Source organism: Mesoplodon densirostris, chromosome 10 (assembly GCF_025265405.1).
Source record: "Mesoplodon densirostris isolate mMesDen1 chromosome 10, mMesDen1 primary haplotype, whole genome shotgun sequence".
NCBI lineage: Eukaryota > Metazoa > Chordata > Mammalia > Artiodactyla > Ziphiidae > Mesoplodon > Mesoplodon densirostris.
The window spans coordinates 102,949,678-102,973,976 of record NC_082670.1 but is presented as its reverse complement, the minus strand read 5'-3'; the positions used below and the strand labels follow the sequence as shown (position 1 = coordinate 102,973,976).

Below are 24,299 nucleotides of genomic sequence, written 5' to 3'. Positions count from 1 at the left end.
TAGAAAACAGAAACAGACCCACAGACATAGAAAACAAACTTATGGTTACCGAAGGGGAAGTGGGAGAGGGGGACAAATTAGGAGCTTGGGATTAACAGATACACACGAATATATATAAAATAGGGGGGGCTTCCCTGGTGGCGCAGTGGTTGAGAGCCCGCCTGCCGATGCAGGGGACACGGGTTCATGCCCCGGTCCGGGAGGATCCCACATGTGGCAGAGCGGCTGGGCCCGTGAGCCATGGCCGTTGGGCCTGTGCGTCCGGAGCCTGTGCTCCGCAACGGGAGAGGCCACAGCAGTGAGAGGCCCGAGTACCCCCCGCCAAAAAAAAAAAAAAAAGGTAAACAAGGTCCTACGGTATAGCGCAGGGAACTATATTCAATATTTTGTAATAACCTACAATGGAAAAGAATCTGAAAAATAATATATATATATGTATAACTGAATCACTTTGCTGTACACCAGAAACTAACACAACACTGTAAATCAACTATACCTCAATTAAAAAAAAAAAAAGAAGGGCTTTAATAGGGATTATGGGATTAAGGCACTCTTCCAGTTTCTCAATGTCACATTTTAGTACAACCTTTTAAGTGTGTAGGTGGGAAAGTACTAGTCAAGCTGTAATGCAACTCTCCTCCGAAGCCTTCCCTAGCTTGCTAGACAGCTCTCCTTTCGTGTTCAGAACTCTTAATCTTAGGATTTCGAAATGAGCCGTTAGGTAGCCACAGAGTATTAGCTTATCAGTGTGAGCTGGCATTTTTCAATATCAAGCAACTCAAACAAGACAAGCATGAAAGGCTAGGTTTGTAGGAGACTGTGCTTTGGTCTGTGCCTCTCAGATTCAAATATGTGTCATTTCTGACTAACTATAAAGGCTACTTGGGTTTATTAAATACTAAGACAAAGGCCTATGTTACCAAAGTTAAAGTCTGGAGGGTTATTTCTGGCAGCTGACCCATACCCTGCAGCCATGTGTGGAAGGAGCTGCCAGAGCTAGCAAAGAACATTTCCATTCTGGGCTTTCCTGCTCTTGCAGCTATGGTTGGAGGCCTGGCTCAGTGCTGTCCTGGGTCCATGGGGTAGGCCTTCTGGTATGAAGGCATTACGTTTACATCAGCACAGAAGCTATTCCCATTCAACTCTTGCTGAGGCTGTGGCCTACCTGCTCTTCTTGTGAAGTTAGTCATAAACTGAGTTGGGCTGGGGTGGCTGAAACTTGGAATTTGTCCCAACTTGCCTTCCCCCTGATATTCTGAGTTTCACACGTGAGTCTTGAGTGGCTGATCACTGTCTCTTGGCACTAAGCCCTCCCAGCCTAGGGATAATTAGGTTTCTTCCTTTTCTTCTGGAAGCTTGGAGATTAATGGAGTCGCAGCAGCTGTGGGCAGTGAACAGGAGAGGGCAGGCTTTGCTGAGGCTGGGGCGTGTGGAGGGAAAATTCCAAAGAGCAAGGGAGCTCAAGCCTTGGCAGGGCCAGGGGCCAGTCCAAGTGGGGGAATGGCCTTCCTGGGGCCAAGTGTGGCCAGTGGAGGAGAAGTCTGCTGTCGGTAAGGTAGGTTGTCCTGCCCCTCGGCCTCCGCCTTTCCATCTTTGCTCAAGCTGCAAATTATGAACACACCTTTCAGAAGAGGGGTTCCAAAATACCGCGGGGCCTTAGGACACAGCACAGTAATGTCCAAGCCCAAAACAAGATAAAATTACTTGCATTCTTGCTAAATTTCTTGCCAGTCCTGTCTGAATTTGTGCACATTTAAAAATTGACTTTTGGGACTTCCCTGGTTGGTCCAGAGGTTAAGACTCCACGCTCCCAATGCAGGGGGCCCGGATTAGATCCCTGGTCAGGGAACTAGATCCCACATGCTGCAACTAAAAGATCCTGCGTGCTGCAACCAAGACCCAGCATGACCAAATAAATAAATATATATATATCTTTTTAAATTGACTATTTAAATCTTTGAATTAAAAACAATTAAGTTGGGCCTCCCTGGTGGCGCAAGTGGTTGAGAGTCCGCCTGCCGATGCAGGGGATACGGGTTCGTGCCCCGGTCTGGGAGGATCCCATATGCCGCGGAGCGGCTGGGCCCGTGAGCCATGGCCGCTGAGCCTGCGCGTCCGGAGCCTGCGCTCCGCAACGGGGGAGGCCACAACAGTGAGAGGCCCGCATACCACACAAAAAAAAAAAACAAAAAAACAATTAAGTTTACTGAGGTATAATTTACATACAATAAAATCTACCCTTTTAAGGTATATAGTTCTATAAAGTTTGGCAAATTTATAGATATGTAACCACTAGTTCCAGTACACCCAAAATTTCCCTTCTTCCCCTTTCTAGTCGATTCTCATTCCCTCAACCACTCCAGCCCTTGTCAACCACTGACTTCTAAAATGTCATGTAACTAAAATCACAGTCTTTTAAAAATTTTATTTCTACTTATTTTCATTATTAAAAAAATTTTTTATGAATCATAGTCTTTTATATCTGGCTTAGTTTTTTTTTTTGGCCATGCCATGCAGCATGCAGGATCTTAGTTCCCCAACCAGGGATCAAACCCACACCCCCTACAATGGAAGCAGGAGTCTTAACCACTGGACCACCAGGGAAGTCCCTTTTTTTTTCGGTCTGGCTTATATTTTTTAACTAGGGCTCCATGTGTGTCTGAAGAAGAGATATATCAATGAGGTTAAAAATTTAAGCAGTTCTAAAGGGTAAAAATAATTATTCACTTTCTCACTTCAGATTCCTTTTCTGGAAGCAACCAACAACTCATTTGTGTATGTCCTTTCAGAAATGCAGAAATATACAATAAATATATGTAAATCACACTCATGCACATATATGCATATTCTAGTCACACTGTTCTTCACTTTGTTGTTTTTTGATTTAATATATTCTGGAGATTGATTTACATTATCATATGTAGACCCCCCAACATTCTTCAATTAATGGCTGCATATGTATGTGCTACAATTAATTTAGCCATTCCTCTGTTGACAGATGTTGGTTTATCTGCAGTCTTTCACTAAGGCAAACAATGAATTGAAAGTTATAGTGCTCTTAGTGAACAAAATAATACAGAGGTTGCATGTAACTTTTCCATAGTTGTAATTACAGGATAGAGCCCATTTTGCTTTTTGCTTTTTTTGCACTTACCGTCTTCTTTTTCCTGTTGCCCGCTCCCTCTCCTCCCACCCACACCTTTCCCTCCTGGTGAATTTCCCAGTTCTCCACAGTCTGTCAATCACAACCCCTGCTGGGGAGCTTTCTCAGATTTCAGCGGGCTCCTGGGCTCCTCACTCTTCTCTCTCTCAGCATCTCCACAGCTTTTCGCAAGGTGGGTTGTGATGCTGTGATCTTAAAGGTGAACTTCTTGTGGTTGAGCCCGAGTCTTGTTAATCTGTTTGCAGTTCACAGATGCCAAGGCCTTGCGTAGAGTTAGCATTCAAAAAATGATGAATGGGTGATGAGTAAGATTTATTTCCCTTATAGATCTAATCAAAGGACAATTTGTTTCTGGTTTTGAGATTTGTTTTGGTCTTGCTTTTATAAATAATGGTGCAGTGAACGTCTTTCTGCCTCTGGCCTTTTTTTCCTTTTGGATTTTGCACCAGGCTGTGTTCTTCAAAGCAAGTTCACTGTACCAACGAGTGTAGATTTTTTTTTTTTTCTTTTCCAATTTGCCGTACAAAATTGTGCACAATGGCGGGTTCTTTTTTGAAGTCAGAAGACTCCTAAGAATTGCAGTGATGATCAGAAAACCTGGCTTTGTCCTAAGACAGGTCCTCTGACCCCCAGTAAATTCCTCCTCTGCTCCGTGTCTCGCTTTCCCCAAAAGCACAGACGAGAATTTCTTCACCTCGTTCCTTGGCAAAGGCAAAGCTCCGCCTTCTCACAGCTCTGAGCCTCGCTATTCCGATTGACAGTCAATCTGACCAATCAGCGCGCTGTGGGGCATCCCCGGGGAGCCCTTCCGGACACATGCGCACTGTCCTCACTCCGGAGATGGGCTGCTGTCGTGTTTTGGGCCAGGTCTGGGGTGGCTGGCGGCGGGGTCCGGGGGTCCGCGCAGCGCGCACAGCCTCAAGCTTTGGCACCGAGGCCCGGTGATTAGCAACCCCCGCCCTCCTTTGTGTAGGAGGGAGGTTGCGGCCGGGGGAGGGTGTGTGCGGGATCTGGAGTTAGGCAGATATGGCTTCTAATCCAGCTCTGCTGTGTGACCCTAAACTGGTCAGTAGATCTCTCTGAGCCTCAGTTCTCTGTTCTGTACAGTGGGGCCAGTCGAACCTAACATTTCGGGAAACTCAACCCAGGCTTTCTGAAGCATTAGTAGGAAGCCGCAGGATTTAGGAAGAGGTGTGTGGAGATAAGAATGGGCGGCAATGATTCTCCTGTTGCTTACCTAACCTTTTCCAGGCATCAGCAGAAACGTCGAGGCTCCAGCAAACGGTCGGGGCCCCTGGATGACCAGCCTGTCTCGGGGCTGCTGTGGCCAGAGAACCTCAGTAGGGAGGAGCTGGTTGATGTGCTGAGGGCAGCTGTGGTGGATCAGAAAGGTGAGGGGTGGGAGGGACAGCTGCAGGGAGACCCAGAAGGGGAGGAGTCTTCACCTGAGCCTTCTGAGCATCTGGCTGGGTTCCCTACTAAAGCCTGTGGGATCAAATCCTGGTTCTGCCTCCCACTAGCCATAGGAGCTGGGACCAGACACATAATCTCTCTGTGCCTCAGCATCATGGGGATAGGGCTGTGGGGTGGGAAAATGTAAATAACTAGAGAGCTTTGCACTAGTAGGCTCTCTGTAAAGGAAATTGCTGTAATAAAGTGTTTATTGAGGGGCAAAACACAGGCTTCGGAGCCATATCTAGGCTCTGTAATCAGCTTGCTGTGTGGCTTTAGGAGAATAATTTCTCTGAGCCTCAGTCTCCGGTGATTTTTAAATTTTCTCAGCTATTTATTGAGCATAGGCTATGTTCCAGGCACTGTTCTAGACATGGCTATATAGTGCTGAACAAAATAAATATGGTTTCTGCCTTCAGGGAGCCAACATTTCAGCGGGAGAAATTAATTAACCAGAAAATAAATGAAAAAGGTACTTACTAGAGATTAGTGCTATGAATAAAACAGCGATGATGAGGAACTGCAGGGAGCAGACATTAGATTGGAGACTCGGGCCTCTTTGTGATGGTGACATTTGAGCCACGATGATATGAAGAAAGCAGCCACGTGAAAATCTGAGAGAGAGGAAACAGCAAGTGCAAAGGCCCTGACGTGGCAGGTAGCCAGCTTAGCATATGCAAGGTTCAGAAACTTCAGGATGATAACTCATGAATGAGTTGTATTGGGACCACACGATAATATGAATTGAGAAAGTGCTTTGTAAACTGCATTTGCTGTTGATGATGTTTATGTATTTTACGTTTCAGGACCTCTGGTGACATTGAACAAGCCACAGGGCCTGCCAGTGACAGGTATGGGTAGGGGAAAGAGATGCAATGAAAGGGGTTTTGACGTCTCTGAGGGGAAGAAATAGTGAAGAGAAAGGAAAGGTGGGATAAAGTTGCCTCTGGGAGCAACTTGTACTCTTCCTTTTTTTTCCCCAGGAAAACCGGGAGAGCTGACGTTGCTCTCAGTGCTCCCGGAGCTGAGCCAGTCCCTGGGGCTCGGGGAGCGGGAGCTCCAGGTTGTCCGAGCATCTGGGAAGTAAGTGGTGGGGGTGAGAGGAAGGTAGAAGGACAGACATCCATCTGGGGTGGGGGCATAACTACTTAGGAATAAACTGAGACATGTTCCATGGGCTGGTTTGGGATCACAGAGGTAGGATACAAGGAAAAGGAGGAGGAAGTGGATAGATCTGGGTTCAAATCCTTACGCATAAACTGTGATCTTAGCTACCACCGAGCCTCAGTTTCTTTAATCATAAAATAGAGCTAATAATATCTATGCTCAGTGTGCACTCACTTCTCTTAATTCCATATTCATGGCAGGTATTGTCAATTGATCTGTGATATTCTTTCCTCTAATTGCCATCTATTAGAGACGGTGCTTGAGATGAAATGTTTCTGCAGTTCCACAAACTCATGGGCTTGCTTGTGGGGAATTTAATTATTTAATAGCTAATATATATAAAATTCCTAGTATAGTGCCTAGCACATGGTAGACACTCAACAGTTGGTGGTAATTGTTATGATGTTTGGCTCTGAGCTCCCTGGGAGCCAGAGCAAAATGAGGAACACATTTAAGCAATGTCCTCTTATTATCAAACATGGGGAAGACTTACTTGTTTCTCAAGAGGATGTAACTGTTTGGTCTTAAGCAGGTCAGGTGTTCCTTTCTAGAGGTCTTTTTTTTTTTTTTTTGGCTGTGCCAAGCGGCATACAGGATCTTCATACCAGGTATTGAACCCGCACCCCCAGCACTGGAAGCGCAGAGTCTTAACCACTGGAACGCCAGGAAAGTCCGGGGTCTCCTTTTTGTGTGGGTGAGCCCAGGGGATTTTAACTTTTGTGATTTGTCTCCTTCCTCCAGGGAAACCTCTGGGCTTGTACTCCTCTCCAGTTGTCCCCAGACAGCAAGCCGCCTCCAGAAGTTCTTCACTTACTCACAGAGAGCCAGGAGACCCACAGTCACCTACTGGTGAGAGGGGCTGGGAAGCTCCCAGAGCAGTGGGGAGGTCCCAGCAAGCCACTACGTGACTTCCTCTTGCCTCTTTCTCAGTGCTGTCACTGATGGGATCCCAGCTACTTCTGAGGGGAAGATCCAAGCAGCTCTGAAACTGGAACACATTGATGGGGTCAATCTTGTGAGTCAGGGTCTAGGTGGGGAAGAGGGGGGGGTCCTTCCAGACATATTACCCCTACAGGATATAGACGTGGGGTGACTGGCCCTCCAGACCCCTAATACAGGCGAGTGACGACTGCCTATACTGTGGCCCTGTCCTGAGTCTGTTGGGAGCGAGGAGGGTCTGCGGGTAGTTCCCAGGTGTGTGTGAAGCTTGTTCATTCTTGGGGGCTGCCACCACAGGTCGTTCCAGTGAAGTCCCCATCCCGAAAGGACATCTTGGAAGGTGTCAAGAGGACCCTCAGCTACTTCCGTGTGGTGGCCACGGGCTCTGGCTGTGCCCTGGTCCAGCTGCAGCCACTGACAGGTGGGTCTGGAGCCCCAGCCAGACTTGACAAATGGTATTTGGCTGGAGGAGGCAGGAGGTGGGAGGGTGGTGGTAGTTTTAGTGGCAGCCTGGGGAGCATTTGATGGACTGTAAGGATGTATGTGACCAGCTCCACCTGGAGGGGCAGTGCTTCTCCTATCAGTCTGATGGTCACCCCTCTGCAGCACACCTGTTTTTTCTTAGTTATTGATCTCAACGTCTTCTCTTTACCTTTGATGTTCTGTAGTTTCACTATGGTGAATCCAGGTGTGTGGGTTTGGTTTTATTTATCTTGCTTGGGATTCACTGTTTCCTGAGTCTGAAGATTAATCTATCTCACCTATCCTGGAAAGTTCCCTTCTCAAATGCGCCTCTTGCGTCCTTCCTTTTGAAGGCCTGATAGACGTCTTTCTCATTCTACTGCTCTCAACTTTTCTTTCACGTTTTTCATGTCTTTCTCTCTGCTGCTTTCTGGGTAATCTTTAGATCTACCTTCCAGTTGAGTAATTTTCTCTTCCACTGGATCGAACCTGCCAGTTGAACCTACCCATTGATTGTATTTTTCACTTCTACAAGTTCTAGATGGTTCTTTTTTTTTTTTTTTAAGTTGGTTCTTTTACAAATACAAATGGCCTTCCAAAAAATAGGGTATCTGTTTTTTTCTCATTTTACTTGTTCTTTTTTGTCTTTAGTCATTTAAAACATATTTATGTTGTGTTTCTATAATTCCATTGTCTGAGATTCTGAGGGTCTAATCCTGTTGTTTCCTGCAGACTCTCTCCCCTTGGTGGATTGTTTCCTTCTTGTTCTGTGATTCAGGATTGTGAATTCAGGTTAAGCTGGGCCTTTATCAGTGGAAATCCTTTATTGCCTCATTGGAGGTGGTGACTTCAGGAGAGGTTCTGCCTTTGCTTCTGCTGAGTGCCCCATGTCACTGCTTCAGGACCTAAATATTAATGTCTCAGTTGGAAGTTCACAGTTCATGCAAGTGGTATTAGAGCCCCAAACCTGTGTGAGAGCAGCTTATGGTTGTGAATTCTTTTTTCTTCCCCTCATCCAGACCTAAGGTTCTCGTCTCCCTTCCTTGGTGGCTGGCTTTTTCTCCTGGTCCATCCTGTCAATGAAGATGTAGCCTCTCTGATTTCATTTGGGCACCAAGACCTCACCCCTGGCCCCTTGTAGCTACTTAAACCCAAGTCCCCTGCATCCCAAGATTGGCAGTACCCTAGAATAGGTGAAATGTTGGCTTCCCTGTGCTCTGGATTTGTTTTCCTTTTGTATCTTCGTCTGGGGGACCTTACTTTCCTCTGTGCCCAGCTGTGTATTTAGAAGGATGATCATTAAAGTTTTCCAGTGTTTCTAAGTGGTTTATAAGAAGTGGATTTTTAGATTATCCAGCATATTGCCAGATGTGAAAGCAGAGGACAGCTCCTGGGTTTGAATCCCAGCTTACGGTGGGCCAGTCACTTCTTTTTGAGCTTCGGTTTTCCTGTCTATAAGGTGGGAATGATGATAGAACCCACCTTATAGGGTTGTCAGGAGGATTAATAAGTTTACTTATGTGAACAATTTTGTACCATTTAAGTTTTCCCAAAACCAGTTCAAGTTGGTGTCATCTAAAAGGGGAAGTTATTGGCTCAGGAACTCAAAGTTCAGGCCTGGCTGCATCCGGAGGCTCGGAGGACATCATCAGGAAGCTGTTTCTCACTTTCTTTTCGCCTCCTGCCCGCTGGCTTCTTCCTCCCGCAGGCTCTCCCCATGGGGGCAGAGATGGCAGGTGCTCCAGCAGCCCCAGGCTCACACCCCAGCGGGAAAGAGCGTTCTTCATTCCCAGTAGCTTCACAGTAAATTCAGGGTTGCCCCTCTTCATGGACGAATCCCACAGGGCCGGTGGATTGACAGCCCTGACTGTCCCGACCTGGTCATGCGCCCCTCTCCACTGGCAGGGGTGGTAGCGTTCACCTCTCTGAAACCACACCACCTGAGAATGGGGGTGGCATCTCCCCAGAGGAAAGGGGAGGGGCAATACCGGGTGGACAGAAAGAGCCGCTGCCTGCCATCTGTCCTGTCTCTCTTGTCTTCTAGCGTTTCCCAGCCAGCTACAGGCGCACATGGCACTACAGCTCTGCCCTCTGCTCGGGGACCACATGTACTCTGCCCGTGTGGCCACTGTTCTGGGCCAGCGCTTTCTGCTGCCTGCTGAGAGCACCAGGCCCCAAAGACAGGTACCCAAGCCCACCTGCCGGCTGCCTTTTGGGGTGGGCTGGGGGTGGGGGTGGAGAGCATCTCCAGACATTAGCAATGCAGCTTGGGCTTCCATAGCTTCCTGTAGCCCTGTCTTGCTCTGTGGCCCTGAGCAAGTGAAACCCCCTCTCTTGGGTCTCTTTCTGCCCATCTGTTCAATAAGGAAGTCGAACTGGCCGATTTCTAAAGGCCCTTCTAAGTCTGCCATTCTTTTTGGTATAAGGGGTAAAAGAGGTTGTGTCTATTTGGGTAACTCTGTCTGCTCTAACAGAATAACCTCAAGTACCAGAGCCTTAACACAATAACTTCCTTCCGTGTTAAGTCCAATTAATGGTGGTAGGGTAGAGATGGGCTTGCTCCAAGCATGGGTCACTCAGGGACCCAGGCTGTCGCTATCCAGCCAGCGGAGGAGGAGACAGGGCAGGTTCATGGGGGAGGTTTTCTCGGGCCAGATCTGGAAGCAGGATACGTGCTCACACTCCTGTGGCGTTCAGTGGGGCTCAATCACACGGCCTCACCAACCTGCAGGAGGGGCTGGGGAATGTAGTTTCGCTGAATGCCCAGTAAACTGATTCGGTGACCCCCTAGCTGGTCTCTGCCGTAGTGTGTGTGTTTGAGTGTGTACGTGTGTACGTGTAGAGAGGCATGCAGAACACGGACGCAGAGGGAGGAGGAAGTACTTGCCTCGCTCCCATTTTGCTTAGAGCTCACCTGGCTGAATGCTGACATGTCTCTCCCACCCCAGGTCCTGGATGAAGCCCTCCTCAGCCGCCTCCACCTGAACCCCTCCCAGGCTGCCCAGCTGCCCCTGCACCTCCACCTGCATTGTCTCTACCTCCCAGGTGCCAGGCCCAGGGACCCACCCATCAAGCTTCTGGCTCCTTTGCCCTCTTATTTCTCCAGGACCCTGCATTGCCTGGGGCTCCACTACCAATAGTCCTTCTGGGCCTTCTGTTCCCGCTGGAAAGCAGTGGGGGTTGGAGGGCGGATGGGCTGCAGTCAGGCCCGAGGAGAGTGAGGTCAGTGCTCAACACGCAGAAGGCCACAGTGGAAGATCCTCTGTAGTTGGAAAAACTTAAGATCACATCCTAACGCCACTTGCTGTGTGGTGTTGCGCAAATGACTTCACCTCTCTGGACCTGAGATAATAAAAGTACCTACCCTCATAGTATTGTTTGCAGGATTTGCTGAGAAAGAAAATGTTTATCATGGACCGTGGTTTCGGCTGAGTTCAGTATGTGGTCTTCATATTTGGTTGTTTCTGGCCCAATTTTAGCTGAGAGAAAATGTTAGTTTTTTTTTAAAATTGTGGTAAAATACACCTAATAAAATTTACCATCTTAACCATTTTTAAGTGTACAGTTCAGTGGCATTAAGGACATCCACACTGTCGTGCAGCCATCACCACCATCCATCTCCAGAACTTTCTCATCTTCCCAAACTGAAACTCTCCCCATTAAACACCAACTCCCCTCCCCCACCCCTCCCAGCTGCAGTTGCCACGGTCCTGTCATCTGTCTCTATGTATTTGACTACTCATTCAAGTGAAGATGTTAGATCTTTCACTTTAAAAAACCGTGAAATATATGAAACATACAGAGTGCATAAAACATCTCTGATTTAAAGAATAACTCTAAGGTGACACCCACATAACCACCACTCGGCACAAAAGAGAAGCATCCCTCCCTTCTCCTATCCTAGACAACAGCAGCTCTCAACCCTGGCCCGACATGAGAACCCCCTACCCTGCCCACTCAGAAAGCTTAAAAAAAACACCCATGCCTCCCATGACTGCACCCCAAAGATGCTGGTTTCACCAGTCTGGGATGGAGACCCTGGCATCAGATCTTTTTTAAAAGCTCTGGAATGGGTACTGTTGTTCAGTCAAGGTTGGAAACCACTGCCCAGACTTGGGAGAATTCTTTGTTTTTTAGAGTTTTACCACATATACATGCATCCCTAAACAATATATTTCATTTTGCCGTTTCTGAAGTTTCTGTTGGAATGGAATTGTGCTGCATATATCCTTTTGTGACTTGTTCTTGCTCTACCCCGTGAAATGCATCTGTTGTGCGGCGCAGAGTTGGAATGTCAGAGCTTGCAGTCTATCCATCTGACTGTTAATGGACACTTAGGTCGTCAGCTGTTACCACAGTGCTGCTGTGAGCCTGCTTGTACGCATCTCCTGGTTCAGCTGTGCAAGAATGGATTCATAAATATACAGAATTTATGTATCTTCATTTGACTAGTGTGTTAGTCTCCTAGGGCTGCTGCTGCAACAAATTACCACAACTCGAGTGGCCTAAAGCAACAGAAATGGATTCTCTCCCAGTTCTGGAGGCCATAAGTCCAAAATCAAGGTGTCAGCAGGGCTGTGCTCTCCCTGAAGGTTCTAGGTGAGAATCCTTCCTTGCCTCTTGCCTCTTCCTGGCCTGTGGCTGCATCACACCAGTCTCTGCCTCTGTCTCCACATGGCCTTCTCCTCGTTTGTCTTCTCGTCTCTTGTAAGGACACTTGTCATTGGATTTAGGTCCCATCTGGATAATCCAGGATGATCTCATCTAAAAACCTTCAACGTACTTACACCTACAAAGACCCTTTTTTCCAAATAAAGTCATATTCACAGGTTCCAGGAAGACATACCAATGTTCAACCCATTACAATGAAGAAATACCAAACTTTTTCAGATGGGTGTGGCTTATTGGATATTTCCTTTTTAGGTGACCTTGGCCCCTTGCAGAGGAAGGGAGAGACCCACTTCATCTGGAGAAGGGCTGGGTCCACTCTTCTGCTGTGTCTCCTGCTGTAAATCTTGTGCCCATTAGATGTCATTCTGCTGCCAGCCCAGCTCCTCCTCTGGGCTTGGGGACCGGGGAGACCCGCAGGGCTCAGCAGTCGTAGTAATGTGTCCCAGCCTTCTGCTCACTGCCACATGATCTTGGGCAAGCCATGTCTCCTCGTTCAGACTCAGTTTCCTCGTCTGTAGCATGAGACTTACCCTCCCACCCCGAGATCAGAGATGCCAGGGGAGTCCCTGGACAGGATGCCTCATGTCTGTCACTGGGTGGGAATTCTGGGCCTTGCTTTGGGGAGGAGTTGCTGATGGCCTCTAGCTCTTGTTCTGGACCTTGGGGTACAGAGCCGCACCCTACTCTCTCTTCACCCTCTAAGAGAAAAGGAGCCAAGCCTCAAATACTTCATTTGCTTTTTTACTTGGTGCTGCGTCCAGGATAAGGGCAGTGATGATCGAAGCAAGGACTTCTGTAGCCACACGTCCCTCATGCCCCCCAGACCCTGGTGTGCACTGATAAGGGGCAGGGGTCTCGGAAGGCTCAGTGTCGTCATGAGGCATGTCTCAGCCTTGGGTTTGTCACAGAGTCTGGCCTTGAAGTTGCCTTTGGCCTTGATCTTCCTATGGGTGCTAGGAAGATTTCCGACTTCAAAGGGTTGAGACCACAAGTTACTTCCAAGTGGGGCACCATGAAAGCGCTGGGGAGCAAGAGCCTCAGTGTGAAAGGAGGAGAGAAGGGGAGAGATGATCAGGAATCTGTTCAGGAAGGGGGTTCTGAGGGATACAAGCCCTTCCCTTGGGGCTCAGGCCAGCCTGGGGGCTACCCTCTACCTGTGCCCTTCCAGCCCTAAGCCCAGTTCTCAGCATTGCCCACTAGGGTATGGGTCACCGTTCAAGGCCCACCTTTCTTGGTTTCAGGGCGTTGGGTGCCAGCTTGAGCTCAGGGTTAGGTGGGAGGGAAATCAAAACCTTGGCAGTAGGTAGAGTCATCAAGGCCTTGCCTGTGGTCGACAGGGCCTCAGAGCCCACCAGCCTGCTGTGCTTCAGTCTGAGGCCCCGGCCCTGGGGTCGGAGCACACGGGGAGAAGGCAGCTGGGCCGTCCTGTGGAGGGTGGGGAAGTGGTGATGGGCTGTGAGGGCCTGGGGAGCCCCAGGCTGACCAGCTGCCCCTCCAGGTGTGCATGGAGGGCGGGGAGGCAGGGGGAGCTGACGGCTGGGGTGTGTGAGGGCAGATGGAGCCCACCCGGTTCCTTCTGCAGAGGCTGTGGGAAGAACACAGGGTTTGGAGTCCAACAGGCCTGGGTCTGCATCCCAGCTCTGCCCCTTCTGAGCTGTGCAACCTCGGGCAACTTCCTTAAACTTCCTGATACCTCAGCTGGAAAATGGGGATAATAGCACCTACTCACTAGATTGTGAGGACTCAAGGAGCTGGTCAGGTATCAACGCGGTGTAAACTGTTAGGTGCTGTACAAATATTAGTTCCTTTCCACAAGGCAACTTTGCATGGAGGCAAAGACAGAATACTGCAGCAGGAAAAGCTTGGGCTCTGGAGAGAGATCAACCTGGGACTGAGCCCTGGCATCTTTGAAATGAGCACAACTGCCTGGCTGAGTGACTACTTTGGAGGGGACGACACTCCTTTGGTTGTGTGTTTTTTACAAACACTTTGTAAGTGGTGGCTTCTACTTACCACTGGTGGCTCTTGGGTGGGACAAATCCAGGTGGTTAGGAGGGGCTTGGAGAGCAGGAAGAAATTGCCTTGAGACCCTGGGGTGTTTTGGGGGAATGGTCTTACCCAGGGCCTGGGGGTTCTTCAGACTCAATGGCAATCTGTTCAAGGGGTGGGGATGCCTGTCCCCACTAGCAAAGGTCACGGTGAAAATGCAGCCCATCCTCGTGCTAGGGGGGTCCCACTTCCGGAGACTGGGGCGGACCAGGGCTGTGGCACTTTTCGCCTTGCCTTTCTTCCCCTTTCCAGGGGCCGGGGTGGTGGCAGTGGAGTCTGGCTTCTCAGTGTGCCCCAGGCTCCTGGCCCCAGCAACTTTCTTAGAAGCTGACCTGTGGGTAAGGGTTCCCGAGTCCTTGTGTTCCCCAGAGCCTCGCTGGGTCAGCAGGTGAGGGAGGGCTGGGCGGACTTCTATTTGCCGGTGACACATCGCCAGGGGCTTCTTGATGGTGGAGCCCTCTACTAGAAGCCGGATACCCACATACTGGGGCACCTCCACGGCAGGCTGTGGGGAAGAAGAGGAGACAAGGCCTGCTCAGACAGTGCTGCTGGAATCCTAGGCCTGGAAGGACTTGGAGCACAGGTAGATGGAATTAACGTCTGGGGCACCTAGTCAGGAGACATTTCTGGGCCGAGAAATGCAAAGCCCATCTCTGTCTCTTAAGGGGTCTGGGCCTGGAGGGCTGAATCAGTACCTAGAGGGTCACAGAGCCACTGAGATGAGTAACCCAGAGGAGTGGGGAAGTCTTAGCCATGCCCCCACCTGCACCCCTCCAACCCCTTGCTCTCCTAAACTGCCCAGCCGCCGCTGGAATGTGTGTTCTCCTCCACAGGCCACTGCCGATGGACAGCTTCCTGAGATGAGCGAGATTCTCTGCTGAGAGCATATGAGTTATGACACCCAGACAGATAAGAGGCCTAGAGCCTGCCTAAATCCTTGTCTGAACCCGAGACATGCGGAAGCAGAGCCTCAAAGAAGGCGTTCTGTGGAGAGCATGAAGTAGCAAATATGCAGACCGAGGCAGAGAAAACAGCTCAAGAAGGGAGTTCCTGTACCACTTTTAATTCCCATTAAGCCAAGCTGTACTTCCTGCAGCTGGACACAGGAGAGCCCCCACCCTGTGTCTTGCCAGGAATTTCCTTTTATTTTATTCATTTATTTATTTATTTTTCCGGTACACGGGCCTCTCACTGTTGTGGCCTCTCCCGTTGCGGAGCACAGGCTCCGGACGCACAGGCTCAGCGGCCATGGCTCACGGGCCCAGCTGCTCTGCGGCATGTGAGATCTTCCCGGACCAGGGCACAAACCCTCATCCCCTGCATTGGCAGGCAGACTTTCAACCACTGCGCCACCAGGGAAGCCCTCCTTTTATTTATTATTTATTATTATTATTTTTTTTTGGCCGCACCACATGGCATGCGGGATCTTAGTTCCCTGACCAAGGAGCAAACCCATGCTCCTTGCCATGGAAGCACGGAGTCTTAACTGCTGGACTGCCAAGGAAGTTCCTAGTAACCCTCCTTTTCATCTGGAGCTAGTTTGAGGTGTTTTCTGCATCATGAAAGGATCCTGATTAGAATCTATCTAAAAAGTCACTTGGAGCTTCTTAAAAATACAGATATCAAGGTCCTACTGTATAGCACAGGGAACTACATTCAATATCCTGGAATAAGCCATAAAGGAGAAGAACATGAAAAAGAATGTATGTATATGTATAACTGTGTATAACTTCTGCTGTAGAGCAGAAGTTAACACAACATTGTAAATCAACTATACTTCAATAAAAAAAATACAGATATCAGAGCTCAAGGAAAGCCCAGTTGATGAGGCAAAGCTCAACTTTATGGAAAAATCTCAGCTAATAAACGTAGAAGGAATGATAGAATTAGCAATTTACCATTTTGCAACTCTAATACAATAGGTAAGAATCAAAACTAGATATCAAAACAAGTAGGTGAAAAGGATGAGAGGAAAATGTGTCATCTGCACACTGCCAAAGAATCACCCTACAAAGAAACTGATCATTGCAAAGGGGAGGATGCACCTTACAATGGAGAGATCTGGTAGCCAAGACCTTAAAGCCATGGTCAGACATAGCATCACTAATCATGAGATACTCCGACAATGTGTGCCTTGTGATGCTGTATGAGGTAGCCAGCATCACCTCTCAAGTATACTTGCCAAAAATGTGTAATCTGAACTTCATTAAGCTGTGTGACCTAACTTCTACTTTATAGGACATTCAGATAACAGATGAACAAGTTAAATACCACCATGAGGAAACAATCAGATAAATTCGGAATGTGGGACAGTTCCGTAAAACAACCAGCCTGGTGCCTTCAAAAGATCCAAACATGGGGGAAAAAAGCAGTGGGGCTGTTCTAGATTATAAGAGATTAAAGAACATCAAAGAGAATAAAATACCTAGGAATAAATTTAACCAAGGAGGTGAAAGACCTGTACACTGAAAACTGTAAGACACTGAAGAAAGAAATTGAAGATGACACAAATAAATGGAAAGATACTCTGTACTCATGAATTGGAAGAATTAATGTTATTAAAATGTCTATATCACCCAAAGGAATCTATAGGTTCAATGCAATCCCTATCAAAATTCCAATGATATTTTTCACAAAAATAGAAAAATCAATCCCCAAATATGTATGGAACCACATAAGACCCCGAATAGTCAAAGAAATCTTGAGAAAGAACAAAGCTGGAGGCATCACACTTCCTGACTTCAAACCATATTACAAAGCTATAGTGATCAAAATAGTATGATACTGGCATAAAAACAGACATGCAGATCAATGGAACAGAATTAAAAGCCCAGAAATAAACCACACTTATGTGGTCAATTAATTCATAACAAAGGAGACAAGAATATACAGTCTCTTTAATAAATAGTGTCAGGAAAACTGGACAGCCACATGCAAAAGAATAAAACTGGACTACTATCTTACACCATACAGAAAAATCAACTCAAATGGATTAAAGAGTTGAACATAAGACCTTAAACCATAAAACTGCTAGAAGAAAACAGGCATGAAGTTCCTTCACGTCAGTCTTAGCAATGATTTTTTGGATTTGACACCAAAATCAAAGGCAACAAAAGCAAAAATAAACAAACTAAAAAGCTTCTGCACAGTGAAGGAAATCATCAACAAATCAAAAGACAACCTACCAGATTGGTTCAAGATGGCAGAGGAGAAGGACGTGCGCTCACTCCCTCTTGCGAGAGCACCGGAATCATAACTAACTGCTGAACAATCATCAACAGGAAGACACTGGAACTCACCAAAAAAGATACCCCACATCCAAAGACAAAGAAGAAGCCACAATGAGACGGCAGGAGGGGCACAATCACAATAAAATCAAATCCCATAACTGCTGGGTGGGTGACTCACAGACTGGAGAACACGTATACCACAGAAGTCCACCCACTGGAGTGAAGGTTCTGAGCCCCATGTCAGGCTTCCCAACCTGGGGGTCTGGCAACGGGAGGAGGAATTCCTAGAGAATCAGACTTTGAAGGCTAGTGGGATTTGATTGCAGGACTTCGACAGGACTGGGGGAAACAGAGACTCCACTCTTGGATGGCACATACAAAGTAGTGTGTGCATCGGGACCCAGGGGAAGGAGCAGTGACCCCACAGGAGACTGAACCAGAGCTACCTGCTAGTGTTGAAGGGTCTCCTCCAGAGGCCAGGGGTAGGGTGTGGCTCACCGTGAGGACAAGGACACTGGCAGCAAAAGTTCTGGGAAGTACTCATTGGCATGAGCCCTGCCAGAGTCCACCATTAGCCCCACCAAAGAGCCAGTAGGATCCAGTGCTGGGTCAGGCCAAACAACCAACAGGGAGGGAACCCACCCATCGGCAGACAAGTGGATTAAAGTTTTACTGAGCTCTGCCCACCAGAGCAACACACAGCTCTACCCACCACCAGACCCTCCCATCAGGAAACTTGCACAAGCCTCTTAGATAGCCTCATCCACCACAGGGCAGACAGCAGAAACAAGAAGAACTACAATCCTGCAGTCTGTGGAACAAAAACCACATTCACAGAAAGATAGACAAGATGAAAAGGCAGAGGGCTATGTACCAGATGAAGCAACAAGATAAAACCCCAGAAAAACAACTAAATGAAGTGGAGATAGGCAACCTTCCAGAAAAAGAATTCAGAATAATGATAGTGAAGATGATCCAGGACCTTGGGGAAAAAATGGAGGCAAAGATAGAGAAGATGCAAGAAATGTTTAGCAAAGACCGAGAAGAATTAAAGAACAAACAATCAGAGATGAACAGTACAATAACTGAAATGAAAAATCCACTAGAAGGAATCAACAGCAGAATAGCTGAGACAGAAGAATGGATAAGTGACCTGGAAGACAGAATGGTTGAATTCACTGCTGCGGAACAGAATAAAGAAAAAAGAATGAAAAGACATGAAGACAGCCTAAGAGACCTCTGGGACAACATTAAACACAACAACATTCACATTATAGGGGTCCCAGAAGGAGAAGAGAGAGAGAGAAAGGACTCGAGAAACTATTTGAAGAGATTATAGTTGAAAACTTCCCTAACATGGGAAAGGAAATAGCCACCCAAGTCCAGGAAGTGCAGAGAATCCCAGGCAGGATAAACCCAAGGAGAAACATGCTGAGACACATAGTAATCAAATTAACAAAAATCAAAGACAAAGAAAAGTTACTGAAAGCAACGAGGGAAAAACGACAAATAACATACAAGGGAACTCCCATAAGGTTAACAGCTGATTTCTCAGCAGAAACTCTACAAGCCAGAAGGGAATTGCATGATATATTGAAAGTGATGAAAGGGAAGAACCTACAACCAAGATTACTCTACCCAGCAAGGATCTCATTCACATTCGATGGAGAAATCAAAAGCTTTACAGACAAGCAAAAGCTAAGAGAATTCAGCACCACCAATACAGCTCTACAACAAATGCTAAAGGAACTTCTCTAAGTGGGAAACACAAGAGAAGAAAAGGGCCTACAAAAACAAACCCATTACAATTAAGAAAATGCTAACAGGAACATACATATCTATAATTACCTTAAAAGTAAATGGATTAAATGCTCCAACCAAAAGACACAGGCTCGCTGAAGGGATACAAAAACAAGACCCATATATATGCTGTCTACAAGAGACCCACTTCAAACCTAGGGACATATACAGACTGAAAATGAGGGGATGGAAAAAGATATTCCATGCAAATGGAAATCGAAAGAAAGCCAGAGTAGCAATACTCATATCAGATATAATAGACTTTAAAATAAAGAATGTTACAAGAGACAAGGAACGACACTACATTTTCAAGGGATCAATCCAAGAAGAAGATATAAAAATTCTAAATATATATGCACTCAACACAGGAACACCTCCATACATAAGGCAAGTGCTAACAGCTATAAAAGAAGAAATCGACAGTAACACAATAATAGTAGGGGACTTTAACACCTCAGTTACACCAATGGACAGATCATCCAAACAGAAAAATAATAAAGAAACACAAGCTTTAAATGACACAAGAGACCAGAGAGATTTAATTGATATTTATAGGACATTCCATCACAAAACAGCAGATTACACGTCTCAAGTGTACATGGAACAGTCTCCAGGATAGATCACATCTTGGGTCACAAATCAAGCCTCAGTAAATTTAAGAAAATTGAAATCATATCAAGCATCTTTTCTGACCACAACGCTATGAGATTAGAAATCAATTACAGGGAAAAAACATAACAAACACAAACACATGGAGGCTAAACAATACGTTACTAAATAACCAAGAGTTCACTGAAGAAATCAAAGAGGAAATCAAAAAATACCTAGAGACAAATGACAGTGAAAACACTATGATCCAAAACCTATGGGATGCAGCAAACGCAGTTCTAAGAGGGAAGTTTATAGCAATACAAACCTGCCTCAAGAAACAAGAAAAATCTCAAATAAACAATCTAAACTTACACCTAAAGGAACTAGAGGAAGAAGAACAAACAAAACCCAAAGTTAGTAGAAGGAAAGAAATCATAAAGATCAGAGCAGAAACAAAGAAAACAATAGCAAAGATCAATAAAACTAAAAGTTGGTTCTTTGAGAAGATAAAATTGATAAAGTATTAGCCAGACTCATCAAGAAAAAGAGGGAGAGGACTCAAATCAGTAAAATTAGAAATGAAAAAGGAGACGTTACAAAAGACACCACAGAAATACAAAGCATCCTAAGAGACTACTACAAGCAACTCTATGCCAATAAAATGGACAACCTGGAAGAAATGGACAAATTCTTAGAAGGGTATAACCTTCCAAGACTGAACCAGGAGGAAACAGAAAATACGACCAAACCAATCACAAGTAAGTACTTTGAAACTGATTAAAAATCTTCCAACAAACAAAAGTCCAGGACCAGATGGCTTCACAGGTAGATTCTATCAAACATTTAGAGAAGACCTAACACCCATCCTTCTCAAACTCTTCCAAAAAATTGCAGAGGAAGGATCACTCCCAAACTCATTCTATGAGGCCACCATCACCCTCATATCAAAACTAGACAAAGATATTACAAAAAAAGAAAATTACAGACCACTATCACTGATGAATATAGATGCAAAAATCCTCAACAAAATACTAGCAAACAGAATCCAACAACACATTAAAAGGATCATACACCACGATCAAGTGTAATTTATCCCAGGGACACAAGGATTCTTCAATATATGCAGATCAATCAATGTGATACACCATATTAACAAATTGAAGAAGAAAAACTATATGATCATCTCAATAGATGCAGAAAAAGCTTTTGACAAAATTCAACACTCATTTATAATAAAAACTCTCCAGAAAGTGGGCAAAGAGGGAAACTGCATCAACATAATAAAGGCCATATACAACAAACCCACAGAAAACATCATTCTCAATGGTGAAAAACTGAAAACATTTCCTCTAAGATCAGGAACAAGACAAGGATGTCCGCTCTCGCCACTATTATTCAACATACTTTTGGAAGTCCTAACCAGAGCAATCAGAGAAGAAAAAGAAATAAAAGGAATACAAATGGGAAAAGAAGAAGTAAAACTGTCACTGTTTGCAGATGACATGATACTATACATAGAGAATCCTAAAGATGCCGCCAGAAAACTACTAGAGCAAATCAATGATTTTGGTAAAGTTGCAGAATACAAAATTAATGCACAGAAATCTCTTGCATTCCTATACACTAATGATGAAAAATCTGAAAGAGAAGTTAAGGAAACACTCCCATTTACCACTGCAACAAAAAGAATAAATTACCTAGGAATAAACCTACCTAGGGAGACAAAAGACCTGTATGCAGAAAACTATAAGACACTGATGAAAGAAATTAAATATGATACAAACAGATGGAGAGATATACCATGTTCTTGGATTGGAAGAATCAATATTGTGAAAATGACTATACTACCCAAAGCAATCTACAGATTTAATGCAATCTCTACCAAATTACCAATGGCATTTTTTACCAAACTAGAACAAAAAATCTTAAAATTTGTATGGAAACACAAAAGACCCCAAATAGCCAAAGCAGTCTTGAGGGAAAAAAACAGAGCTGGAGGAATCAGACTCCCTGACTTCAGACTACACTACATAGCTACAGTAATCAAGACAATACGGTACTGGCACAAAAACAGAAATATAGATCAATGGAACAGGATAGAAAGCCCAGAGATAAACCCATGCACCTATGGTCAACTAATCTATGACAAAGGAGGCAAGGATATACAATGGAGAAAAGACAGTCTCTTCAATAAGTGGTGCTGGGAAAAGTGGACAGCTACATGTAAAAGAATGAAATTAGAACACTCCCTAACACCATACACAAAAATAAACTCAAAATGGATTAGAGACCTCAATGTAAGACTGGACACTCTAAAACTCTTAGAGGAAAACATAGGAAGAACACTCTTTGACATAAATCACAGCAAGATCTTTTTTGATCCACCTCCTAGAGTAACGGAAATAAAAGCACAATTAAACAAATGGGACCTAATGAAACTTCAAAGCTTTTGCAAAGCAAAGGAAACTACAAACAAGATGAAAAGACAACCCTCAGAATGGGAGAAAATATTTGCAAACAAATCAACGGACAAAGGATTAATCTCCAAAATATATAAACAGCTCATGCAGCTCAATATTAAAAAAACGAACAACCCAATCAAAAAATGGGCAGAAGACCTAAATAGACATTTCTCTAAAGAAGACATACAGATGGCCAAGAAGCATGTGAAAAGCTGCTCAACATCACTAACTATTAGAGAAATGCAAATCAAAGCTACAATGAGGTATATCACCTCACATCAGTTAGAATGGGCATCATCAGAAAATCTATAAACGGCAAACGCTGGAGAGGGTGTGGAGAAAAGGGAACCTTCTTGCACCGTTGGTGGGAATGTTAATTGATACAGCCACTATGGAGAACAGTATGGAGGTTCCTTAAAAAACTAAAAATAGAGTTACCATATGACCCACTACTGGGCATATACCCAGAGGAAACCATAATTCAAAAAGGCACATGCACCCCAATGTTCATTGCAGCACTATTTACAACAGCCAGGTTATGGAAGCAACCTAAATGCCCATCGACAGACGAATGGAAAACAAAGATGTGGTACATATATACAATGGAATATTACTCAGCCATAAAAAGGAATGAAACTGGGTCATTTGTAGAGACGTGGATGGATCCAGAGACTGTCATACAGAGTGAAGTAAGTCAGAAAGAGAAAAACAAATATCGTATATTAACGCATATATGTGGAACCTAGAAAAATGGTACAGATGAACTGGTTTGCAGGGCAGAAATTGAGACGGAGATGTAGAGAACAAACGTATGGACACCAAGCGGGGGAAGCAGTGGCAGGGGCGTGGTGGTGGTGGGATGACCTGGGAGATTGGGATTGACATGTATACACTAATATGTATAAAATGGATAACTAATAAGAATCTGCTATATAAAAAAATAAATAAAATTAAATTTAAAAAAAAGACAACCTACCAAATGGGAGAAAATGCTTGTAAATCATTTGTAAGAGGTTTATATCCAAACATACAGACAGAATCTTGCGGGATCTTAGTTCCCCAACCAGGCATCTAACCCACGCCCCCTGCAGTGGAAGCACAGAGTCTTAACCACTGGACCACAAGGGAAGTCCCCAAAATATATGAAGACAATCTGATTAGAAAATGGGCAGAGGATCTGAATAGACATTTTTCAAAAGAAGACATACAGATGGGCAACAGGTACATGAAAAGGTGCTCAACATCACTAATCATCAGGGAAATGCAAATCAAAGCCACAGTGAGATATCATCTTACACCTGTTAGAATGGCTATCATCCGAAAGACAAAAAATTATAAGTGTTGGCGAGGATGTAAAGAAAAGGGAACCCTTGTGCATGGCTGGTGGGAATGTAAATCGCTACAGGCACTATGGAAAACAGTATGGAGATTTCTCGAAAAGTTAAACATAAAACTACCATATGATCCAGCAATTGCACTTCTGGGTATTTATCTGAAGGAAATGAAAACGCTAACTTGAAAAGATATCTGCAAGCCCATGTTCATGGCAGCATTATTTACAATAACCAACACATGGAAGCAACCTAAGCATCCACTCATGGATGAGTAGACAAAGAAAATGTGGTATATATATATATATATATATATATGTGTGTGTGTATATATATATATATATATACACACACACAAAACGAAGTATTACTCAGCCATTAAAAAGAAGAAAATCTCAGGACTTCCTTGGCGGTCCAGTGGTTTAAGGCTCTGCGCTACCACTGCAAGGGGGCATGGGTTCGATCCCTGGTCGGGGAACTAAGATCCCCACATGCAGCATGGTGTGGCCAAAAATCAATAAATAAATAAATAAAAAGAAGAAAATCTTGCCATTTGTGGCAATGTGGATAGACCTTGAGGGCATTATGCTAAGTGAAATAAGTCAGACAGAGAAAGACAAACACCATATAATTTCAATTATATGTGGAATGTAAAATCAAAAACGAACTGAACTCACTGATACAGAGAACAGATAGTTGGTGGGTAGGCAAAGTGGGTGACGGGGATAAAAAGTTACAAACTTTCAGTTACAAAATAAATAAGTCATGTAAGGTACAGAATGGTGACTATAGTTAATAATGCTGTATTGTATACTTGAAAGTTGCTGAGAAAGTAAAGGCAAGGAAAAAAAATTTGTAAGTGTGGTGATAGATGTTAACTAGACTTACTGTGGTGATCATTTCACAATATATACAAATATTATGTTGTACATCTGAAACTAACCATGTTGTATGTCAATGATATCTAAAAACAAACAAAACA

At 45.1% G+C, this 24,299-nt stretch overlaps 2 protein-coding genes across 9 annotated transcripts in view; one reads left to right on the top strand and one right to left on the bottom strand.

Annotated features, from left to right (window-relative positions):
- The first annotated feature begins 3,979 nt into the window (after window positions 1-3,979).
- On the top strand, window positions 3,980-10,735 carry RPUSD3 (RNA pseudouridine synthase D3). Of its 2 annotated transcripts, XM_060111548.1 has the most exons (9): window positions 3,980-4,104; window positions 4,415-4,554; window positions 5,422-5,466; window positions 5,599-5,698; window positions 6,524-6,631; window positions 6,713-6,797; window positions 7,019-7,142; window positions 9,228-9,367; window positions 10,132-10,735. In XM_060111548.1, exons 1-9 carry the CDS (start codon window positions 3,980-3,982, stop codon window positions 10,321-10,323), a joined length of 1,059 nt encoding a protein of 352 aa, XP_059967531.1. In that variant the 3' UTR covers window positions 10,324-10,735. The 2 variants fall into 2 exon arrangements, with proteins under 2 accessions (XP_059967531.1, XP_059967532.1); XM_060111549.1 differs by lacking the exon at window positions 9,228-9,367 and having other exon boundaries at window positions 3,994-4,104; window positions 10,132-10,225.
- Window positions 10,736-11,023: 288 nt separating this feature from the next.
- The window catches only part of TTLL3 (tubulin tyrosine ligase like 3), a 30,805-nt gene continuing 17,529 nt past the window's right edge, over window positions 11,024-24,299 (bottom strand). For 3 of the 7 annotated variants that reach the window (XM_060111521.1, XM_060111520.1, XM_060111527.1), the window contains 3 exons: window positions 13,868-14,408; window positions 13,081-13,439; window positions 11,024-12,890 (listed from right to left, as the gene is read on the bottom strand). In XM_060111521.1, coding sequence (XP_059967504.1) covers window positions 12,546-12,890; window positions 13,081-13,439; window positions 13,868-14,408 — 1,245 coding nt within the window. In that variant the 3' untranslated portion in view covers window positions 11,024-12,545. Of the gene's footprint in view, window positions 13,440-13,867; window positions 14,409-24,299 lie in introns of all 7 variants that reach the window. The other 4 variants (XM_060111523.1, XM_060111522.1, XM_060111525.1 and 1 more) reach the window with 4 other exon arrangements.